At 64.5% G+C, this 8,751-nt stretch overlaps 2 protein-coding genes across 4 annotated transcripts in view; one reads left to right on the top strand and one right to left on the bottom strand.

Moving 5' to 3' along the window:
• Positions 1 to 2,099: 2,099 nt before the first annotated feature.
• OSR2 (odd-skipped related transciption factor 2) lies at positions 2,100 to 6,909 on the bottom strand. 3 transcript variants are annotated; one of them, XM_015282955.4, is made up of 4 exons: positions 6,682 to 6,909; positions 3,926 to 4,622; positions 3,282 to 3,381; positions 2,100 to 2,992 (listed from the first exon to the last, which is right to left on the bottom strand). In XM_015282955.4, exons 2-4 carry the CDS (start codon positions 4,579 to 4,581, stop codon positions 2,810 to 2,812), a joined length of 939 nt encoding a protein of 312 aa, XP_015138441.1. In that variant the 5' UTR covers positions 4,582 to 4,622; positions 6,682 to 6,909; the 3' UTR covers positions 2,100 to 2,809. The 3 variants fall into 3 exon arrangements, with proteins under 3 accessions (XP_015138441.1, NP_001385310.1, XP_015138442.1); NM_001398381.1 differs by having other exon boundaries at positions 2,100 to 2,910; XM_015282956.4 differs by lacking the exon at positions 6,682 to 6,909 and having other exon boundaries at positions 3,926 to 4,623.
• Positions 6,910 to 7,184: 275 nt separating this feature from the next.
• The window catches only part of STK3 (serine/threonine kinase 3), a 151,520-nt gene continuing 149,953 nt past the window's right edge, over positions 7,185 to 8,751 (top strand). Inside the window, exon 1 of the mRNA XM_046925701.1 lies at positions 7,185 to 7,299. The gene's annotated coding sequence lies outside the window, so the exon portion shown is untranslated. The remainder of the gene's footprint in view (positions 7,300 to 8,751) is intronic.

The raw sequence follows: 8,751 nt of genomic DNA, 5'->3' as shown, positions 1-8,751 counted from the left end.
GAGGCAGAGGGACAGGTAGAGGAGAAGGTCAGGTGCTTGGGGAGAAGTGGCAGTGTGCTGGAACAGAGCTCCAGAACTACACGGCAGTAACAGGGCTGTTATTGCAGTTAGTGTTTGCATTGGGAAATGCAGGATGGCACTTTATGGCTGTAGGAAAACCAGCCCTGCCCCAGAGATAGCTGTACAGAACCTGTTTCTCTTCCCAACAGCTCTAAAAACAATGAACCGTATATACATTGTAACAACCTTTTATAGCTGTCTTTGAAATTTCCCAACAAGAGATAATCTTTTAAAAGCGAATGGGGCTTGTCAGTGCCGTAAGAAAATATATGGATGTTAAAGAGAAACCCTAAATCATCCTCTGATGTTTTAAGATCATTGCTACTGGTTTCAATGTAAAACACAGCCCAGGGACCGGCTGCTGGAGATCGCCGTCGCTGCCCCTGCTCAGCCCTTCGGTCTTTGTTCTGCCCGCTGAACTTCGTAATCCCGAGGAGATAAACGTACAGCCTGCATCTGCTCTGGGGAGAGACTGCTAGACGAGAGACCCCAAACAATTAAATAGAACCCTGGCTATACGTAATCATTTTATTTTAGTCCTTTGATATTGTTCAGCTGATTAAGTTGTTCCTAAACAAACTGCACACAGAGCCTGGTCCGGGAGCAGTGTGAGCCCACACGTACACTGACAGCGGTGTTTGTGCAAGCAGAGTGATCCCAGCCCCACTGTGTGCTCGGTGCTGAGAGCTGGGGATGCAGGAGGCCTGGGGACAGGAACTCGGAGAACAATGAGGGAAGAGCAGCTCGGAGGAAATAACCTACTAGGAGAGGGGGAATGTACTGGGAATAGAAAAATCAGTCCAATGGGAAGAGCTGTGCTACCGGGGAGACGCCTGCAGAGCAGGGGTGAGGGATGCCCACGCAGCCGTGGGAGGAGTAGGGTGCAGGGAGGATGGGGGGCAAAGGCCGCCAGCATTGAGTGTTCCAGCAGTGCGACGGCCCAGCAATACCCCAAATCTGGGGTGTGGAGAGGAAGGGAACAGATGGCCTTTAAATTCACTTTAACAAGGGCCGCTGTCCTCCAGCCAGCGGGGCAGTATTTCTAGCTTGCAGGGACTATTTTTTCCCTCCCCATCTTGTTGGACAGGAGCAGATGCAGAGCCAACCCATGCCCACCGCAGGACATTCGGCTGAGCTTGGAGCTGCTGCTGGATGGGAGCTCACCTGACTGCCCCAGCTGGGGCAGAGTGGGTCTGATCACGGGGCACGGGGCCATCTGTAGGGTGGCAGACAGAGGAATCAAGCACCGTGAACGGCAACGCGACATTTACAGCCCCAGTGGCCCAACCGCAGCCCAAGAGCCGATGGGTTTGACTCCATTCACAGGGCTCTCTGCTGCGGGACCTGAGAGGGATAGGGATGAGGACACCCCGTGGGCATCCGCTCCCCTCGGGTCTGCTTTGCGTCTGGGGGACGACCCGTCCCCGGCAGGGAGCCTGCTGCGGATCCCTGACGTGGTGGCACTCGGGAGCGGAGCCCATCCTTGCAGGAGGGGTATCCCGCCCTGGGTCACAGCTCACTGAGGAAGGTTTCTCCCGGTTGTCCTCACCTGGATCAGAGTCTGGGCGAGGAGTAGGGCAGGACAGGTGTGCTCAGCCTGGGAAAGAGCAGCGCCGGGAACTCTGAGCTCCGGCGGACACGGTGGGGTCACCGCCCCCGAGGGAAGGAGGGAGCGGGAGGTCACCCCGCCGGGACGGAGAGGGACGCGGCGGACGCTCCCGCAGGGTGCGACAGCCCCCGGGAAGCTGCAGGCCCTGCGCCGGGCTCCGCGGGCCCTGAGCTCCCCCGGGCCGTGCGGGCCGAGCCCCGGGCGGGGGGCGGCGTTCGCGCCGCGCTGTTTGCTCGCGGGCGGCCCGCAGTGAATCGTCTTCTGCGGGATAAAGTCCCTGTCTGCGCGGGTGAATTGCCCGTGGCCAAAGTCTAATGGCAGGGGACCGTCTCCTGCAATCGCCACGACGGGATGACTTTTACAATACGTGGGCTGATCGCAAATAAGTTACTAATAAGCCGCTTCGGTGTAAGAACGGCTTTATGCGTTATTTCCTCAGATTTGTTTATTTGCGAAGATTTCTTTCTTTCTTTTCTTTTTTAGAAAAAAATAAAAGTATTTCGTTCGGGAAAATAATAAAGGTACAGAAGTTAATATTTAGACATTCGTAGTATTAAGTAATAGAGCTATAAACTCTGAAATCCGGCACTTTCATTTTACTTAACAATAGATAACACGAAAGCAACAGCGAAACGGCCAAACAAAAGCGATCACCAAAATTGTTGTGACAGTACAATGACCCGACGGGGAAATTTATTCAATATGCTTCGCCATTGCATCGACACAGCGGGGAAAAAAAAAAGCCCAAATGCTCCGAGAATAATACAACCAGGCAGGAGGTATTTGGGGAAAAAAAAGAAAAAAAAAAAAAAAAGAAAAAAAAAGGGGGGGGGGGAGGGTGGGGATTTATTTGGAAATACATTTTTTAAGAGATACTTCACCTCCCAGATCCGTTATCAATGTGCATCGGACACGAGGATACGAAACGAAACGAACAAACTAAAACCACGTTCTGTACAGAGCTCTAAAATGAGCCGCGATATCTACAGGAGCGGCGCGGCCGAGAGGGGCCCGATCCTGCAGCCCCCCCACCCCACCTCGGGGCGGCTCTGGCGGACGCGCGGTGCCAACGAGCTGCCCCGGGGCCCCGCGCACGGCCGCGGCTCCGCAGCGCAGCGCTCAGCTGCGGCTCCGCGCCGCTCAGAAGTCCTGCCGCGGGGTGTGCGTCAGGCTGTGCCGCCGTAGATCACAGTTTCGCCTGAACACTTTGCCGCACCGCTCACAGTTGTAGGGCTTGATGTCTGTATGGGTAAGAAGGTGAGTTTTCAGGTTACTTCTCTGATTAAAGGTTCTTCCACATGTGGGGCATTTGTGTGGAGATTCCTGTTCAGATTTGAAGCAAGCAAAGGATTAATCCTTTACAAACTACCTGACTTCGCGCAGCACTGCGCTTCTCGCTATCACACAACGCACGGCTGAAACATCGGGAACGGATCCCGGTCCCGCGCCGCGCTCCCGACGACGAAACCCGCCCCGATGCTGCGGCGCGGAGAGCGCCCGAAGCGCGGCTCCGTCCCCCTCCCGCCCGCCTCTCGCAGAGCCCCTTCCCGCCCCCGAGGCAGCGCCGGGCCGGAGGCGTCGCGCGGAGCAGGGCGGGCGGCGCGGGGCTCACCTGCATGTGCAGCGTTTTGTGGACCGCCAGGGTCCTGGACTGGCAGAAGCCCTTCCCGCACTCCTGGCACTTGAAGGGTTTCTCTTTGGAATGGATGTACCTGCAAGGCAAGCGCGGGCTGAGCGCCGGGCCGTGCTCCCCCGGCCTCTCTCTCCCGCTCGACGTGCGGCACCCGCGGCACCCGCACGCCGACCCGCTTCCCCACCCGGGGCCGTACTGAGCCGCGAGGCCGGAGGGAGCCCGCCCTGCTGCCTGTGGGGCTCCGACAGGAACCGGGGCTCCCGCACGATCCGCCTCGGGGCTCTGAGGAGAACCGGGGCTCCCGACTGATCTCTCCCGCTGACGCGGGGCTCTGAGGAGAGCCGGGGCTCCTGCCCGCCGGCCCCAGGGGCTACGTGGCTCTGAGGAGGACTGGGGCTCCCGACTGATCCTCCTCGGGGCCGCGGGGCTCTGAGGAGAATCGGGGCTCCCGCTCGCCCAGCTCCGAGGAGAACCGGGGCTCCCGCCCGCCCAGCTCTAAGCAGAACCGGGGCTCCCGCCCGCCCAGCTCTGAGGAGAGCCGAGGCTCCCGCCGCCCGCCCCGCGGGGCTCTGAGCAGAGCCGCCCCCCCCGCCCCTCAGCCCCCCGCCCGCCCGCCCACCCACCGGTGGTCCCGCAGGTGGTCCTGCCGCCGGAACGCTTTGTGGCAGATGTCGCAGGTGTAGGGCCGCTCGTCCGTGTGGGTCCGCTCGTGGATGAGCAGGTTGTAGGACTTGGTGAAGTGGCGGCCGCAGAACTTGCAGATGAACTCCTTTTTCGTCTTGGAGGGCAGGCGGCCCCGCGAAGGCTTCCTGTCCGGGGACAGCTTGCTGAGCCCCGAGAGGGGCGACGGCAGTCCGGGGCCCAGCTTGCCCAGCTCCCCCGCCTTCGGGGGGTCCTCCTGCGTGGCGGCCGCCGCCAGGTTGGCGAAGTCGAAGCGGGGCCGCTCCTTGTGCAGCGCCGGGAGGACGTGGGCCGCGGCGCCCTGCTTGGGGTGGAAGAGGTGCGCGGCGAAGGGCAGCGCGGGGAAGGGGAAACGCGAGTCCACCAGGCCCTGCGCGGCCGCCATCTCCGTGAGGGCGGAGCGGGCGATCTCGTGCACGCCGGGGTAGCCCAACGTCCAGTGGTTCATGTGCATGGTTTGCACGGCGCTCAGCCCGTACAGCCCTTGCAGCTGGTCCACGGCCGCGGGGAAGGTGTTGACGGCCTGGAGGAAGGAGTAGTTGGTGAGCTGCAGGGACGGGTGCAGCGGGATGGGCGCCGGCAGCGCCTTGCTGCCCATCGTGGCGGGGCTCCGCGGGGCCGTCGGCGCGGGGCGAGGTCCTGAGGGAGAGCAGAGAGCGGGAGAGCGTCAGCGCGGGCAGCGCGAAACGAAAGCGGGAGGGAAAGGGAGAGAAACGAAAAGATCGCCCCTAGAGACGCCCCCTCCCCCCAGCGAAAATAAAAATAAACCCTTCTTTTTTTTTTCTTTTTTTTTTTTTCCTTTTAAATCCTAAAATCTTCGGGCAAAACAAGTTGAAAATAAATAAACCCTTCAGGTGCGTGCAGAAGCTCGCGCGGAGCGCGGATCGCGACGCGCGGACGGGGCCGCTCCGCTCCCCGCGGCCGCAGCGCGCTGCCTCGCTCCGCGCAGCCCCGGCCCCGCCGCAGCCCCAGGGCCGACCCCGACGCGGGGCGGGGGGCGGCGGGCGCTGGTCCTCGCGCGGTGCTTATTTTTCTTCCCTCGGCACCAGGTCATTTGTCAAGATAATCGAGGGGGAGAAAAGCAGCTCCTGCCCCACACGCACGCACACCTCCCACCCCCGCCCTCCCCCCCCCCCCCCCCCGACGCACCCCTCCCGCCCGCGGGTCCTAAATAAATCCACTTTGCGCTCAGATCCCTTCCAGATGGCCGCGGCCGCCCCACACAGCCCGGCCCGGGGCCTCCCGGCAGCCCCGCGGCGGGCAGCGCGCTCAGCCCTCGGGCGGCCCCAGCGGGGTCCGGGGCCGTGCGGACGGAGGGGCTCCTGTCCGAGGAGGGCCGCCCCGAGGCGGGGAGCGGCGTTCCCCTCCGCAGGGAGCGGAAAGCAGTGACGGGGCCTGCGTGCGGCGGGGCCGAGGGCTCCTCCTGGGAGCCGGGCGGAGGGCAACGCGCGGCTTCCGAAAATAAAACGTAAAAAAAAAAAAAAATCGTTATAAAAATCATTATTAAAACGATGATAAAAATAATTATTAAAAAAATAATAATTACAAGGAATAAACCCGAAATTTAAAAATATAAAACCAACCCTCAGACTCAGCAGCGCACACAGGAAGCGCTCCCAGCGCGCAGCCCGCAGCCCGACCCCGCGCACACGAGGCCCGGGGGAGCGATGTCGCTCAGCCCCTTCCCTGTCCCTTCTCTGTCCCTCTTCTGTCCTGGCTGCCCCCGCCGGCCCCGCTCGGCCCCGAGCGCTCCTCTCCCCGCTCCGTTTTCGTTCCCTTCGGGCCGCGGTTCGACGCTGCCGCCCTCTCCCGTATCGTTCGCTCCCGTATCGGGACCGCGGGCGGTGGTATCGGTACGGCCGCTCTACGGAGCCGCTCCGTTTTTCAGGTTTTTTTGGAAGAGTTGTTAGAAACGGAATTCATTTTTAAGGATGTCTTTTTAAGATGTCTTTTAGAGATATCGCAGCGTTGGCTCCCATTCTCTATCTGCCGCACAGCTCAACGAGGAGCGGGGAAAATCCCTCCCGGCTGCGGCGGCCCCCAGGGCCGATGCGAAGTCTCAGGGGCCGCGCTCCGGGGCCGGGACTGGGCTCGGGCACAGCGCTGCGGGGGGGTCCGGCTCGGTGCCCCTCGACCCCGCGCGTTGGGTGCCGAGGGTCGGAGCCCGCCGCCGGTCCGCAGCACTTCCAACCCCATTCCCATTGTAACGCCCAAAGTTTTCGATCCGCACCCTTCGCCTGAACCACGGGACGCGCGCACACTGCTCGTCCTCGGAGGGACCTTTATTAAACCCGATCGAAACGGCCCGCAAACGAGATTTTAAGGTTACTTTCGAAGAGGCGAGGGGGGAAAAGCCAACCCCAAACGGATGTTCCTTAAACCTTGGCACTTCCTTTTCCCTTTCCCGCACGCCGCGCACCGGCCGCGTCCCGCCGCCCCACGCCCCGCTCCCCACCTGCCCGCACGGCCCTTCCGACCGGATCCCTTCAGGCCCGGATTCCGCTCCCCGCCACCACCCCCGGAGCGCGGCCCTCCACCGCCGGGCTCAGCGCGGAGCGGTGTGGGCCCCGTCCCGCCCCGTGGAAAACACGGGCAAAGCCCTCCTCGCGCTCTGCGGGTCCCGGGGACGGAAGGAGGGGACCCCGCGCTGAGCCGCGAACTGAAAGCGACCCCGCGCCGACGGGCAGCGCTCACGTACCGCAGCGGGCAGCTCCTGCCGGGCCTCCGGCACCTTCACGGGGACATTAGATCCACAGCGGGGCCGCTCGGCGGGCCCGGGGCATGGCGGGGAGGGCCGGGCAGGGCCGGGCCGGGCGGAACGGGGGGGGGCTGTGGCCGCGGCGCTCCCGAGGCGCGGGGCGCTGACGGCCGCCTCCCGCCCGCAGCCCGCTGCTGCCTTCGAGCCCGGCGAGGCTCGGCGCGCTCTGAGCCGCCCCCTGCCCGGTCCATCACATTTACAGCGCTGAGTGGCGGGGAGAGCTGTCCCCGCCCGCCCGCCGCAGGCCCACCCCGCGGCGCGCCCCGACGGCCCGCCCCCGGCCCGCCCCGCCGCGCCGGCCCCGCTGTTTACTTGTGTTTGGGTAGCAACTGGGCTTTAAAGGGGCAGCTCGTCCCCCCCCCCCAACCCCCCGCGTTACCTGAGGTGACATTTCCCCCCCGCGGCCCCCGCCGCCCCGCTCCCCTCGCCGTGCCCCGTGGCGCGGACACCCCAACCCGCCCCCGCCGTGCCCCTCGCAGCCCGGAGCGGGCACCGCGGCGAAGGAGAAAACCCCCCAAAGACCCGATCGCGGAGCCCCGGGAGCAGCCGCGCCCGCAGGTAACGCTCCCTCCCGAGGGCCCGCGGCCCGCACATCGGGGTCACCCCACGGCCGCCCCTTCCAGTCCCGGCTGCGCTTTTTAACCGACGTTCGGCAGCCGAAAGACGCGTTCGGCGCGGAGGTACCGGGCCGCGCCGTGCCCCGCACCCAGCCCGCACCTGGGCAGGCGGAGGGCTGCGGGACTCGGGGTCAGTGCGGGGAATTCGCCGCCGGACGGGGCCTCCCCGCCGGTCCGCGCGTTCCGGGCCGAGGAGCGTCGCGTTCGTTGTCCCCGATAGCGGCGGGGCGCGAGTTTCGGCCGAGTTTTTAGGAATAACGTTATCCCTGTCTGTGCGCTGCTTCGGTCCCGTGAGGGGGGAATTCGTGGTGTGTTGTGGGGGGAGAACGGAGAGAGACTCTGCGGGGTATGGAAAGGTGTACGGATGAATGGTGTAGACGAACAGCCCCGAGAACGTCTCCAGGTGCGGTGCGTGGCGCTTAACTCAGCGCGCCGAAGTGAAGGGGACACCCGCGACGGCCGCGCTGGGAACCGTTTCTTATTTCACCGCAAAAACGGGAACCAGACGGGGGAACGGAGCCGGCGGCGGCGGCTTTGGACGCGTCCCCGCGGCGCGACGGCCGCTCGGGCCGGGATTCGTTCCCATTCCTACAGAACCGCCGCGAAAACGCGCAGCTGCTGCCCCGCCGCCCCGTAGCGATAGCGCTTCGTGCTGCGGGCAGAGGGGCGACGCTCCGGGCCGGGGCGTGGGGAGAAGGGACGATCCCCGCTGCCTGCTACGCGGGGCGGCCGAGCAGGGGCCGCTGTCACTGCCACCGCCGCTGTCGCGGGGTCCGGAGGTCCTTCGGATCCCTTCCCGAGGCTCTTTCGGGCCGCTGCGGCGTGGGGATTTCGCGTTTTCCGCGATTTACAGCGCGTTTACAGCGAGTTAAAATGAGCCACGCTAGTTGGGAAAAAAAGCACAAAACACGCAACGAACTTAAGCGAACCAAACCAACCGAACCGAACCTCCAAGTCCCAAAGAAACAGAACGAAAAAGACTCAGAACAAACGGAACAGAAGAGAAGAAGGAGGCGGCTCAGAGCGGCCGCCCGGGCCGCATCTCGTCGGGCCGCCGCCGGCCCGGGGCGGGCACCAAGCGCGGGGTCACACTCCGCCCCGAGAGCTCTCCGGCTCCGGACAGCCCCGGCCTGGGATGCGGCGGCCGCGGGCTGCAGGTGCGGGGCCGGGCACCTCCGAGCCACCGGAGCCCGAGGGGACCCGCGGCTCCTGGCAGCGGGGAGGTACCGTCGGGGCCGCTCTGCCGGGGTCTGGCTGCGTCCGCAGGCGCCCGGGAGCGGCGGACGTCGAAGATGCCCACAACCTCCGCCTCGCCGCCCCGCGCCCACCCGGGCGGCCCCTCCCGCCCCGCGGCTTCCCCCGTCCGGAGCGCGGGACCGGCCCCGACGGCGGT

This window comes from Gallus gallus, chromosome 2 (genome assembly GCF_016699485.2).
Source record: "Gallus gallus isolate bGalGal1 chromosome 2, bGalGal1.mat.broiler.GRCg7b, whole genome shotgun sequence".
NCBI classification, from domain to species: Eukaryota; Metazoa; Chordata; class Aves; order Galliformes; family Phasianidae; genus Gallus; species Gallus gallus.
Note: the sequence above shows the minus strand (reverse complement) of the source record. Positions and strands in the feature narration are given on the sequence as shown.

Excerpts from the sequence above, each read along its gene's own strand:
- OSR2 (XM_015282955.4), bottom strand. The coding sequence starts at position 4,581 with ATGGGCAGCAAGGCGCTGCCGGCGCCCATCCCGCTGCACCCGTCCCTG. Across the intron at positions 3,382-3,925 it reads GACCACCTGCGGGACCACCG|GTACATCCATTCCAAAGAGA; the intron begins GTGGGTGGGCGG and ends CTTGCCTTGCAG. Across the intron at positions 2,993-3,281 it reads ACAAAACGCTGCACATGCAG|GAATCTCCACACAAATGCCC; the intron begins GTGAGCCCCGCG and ends AAATCTGAACAG.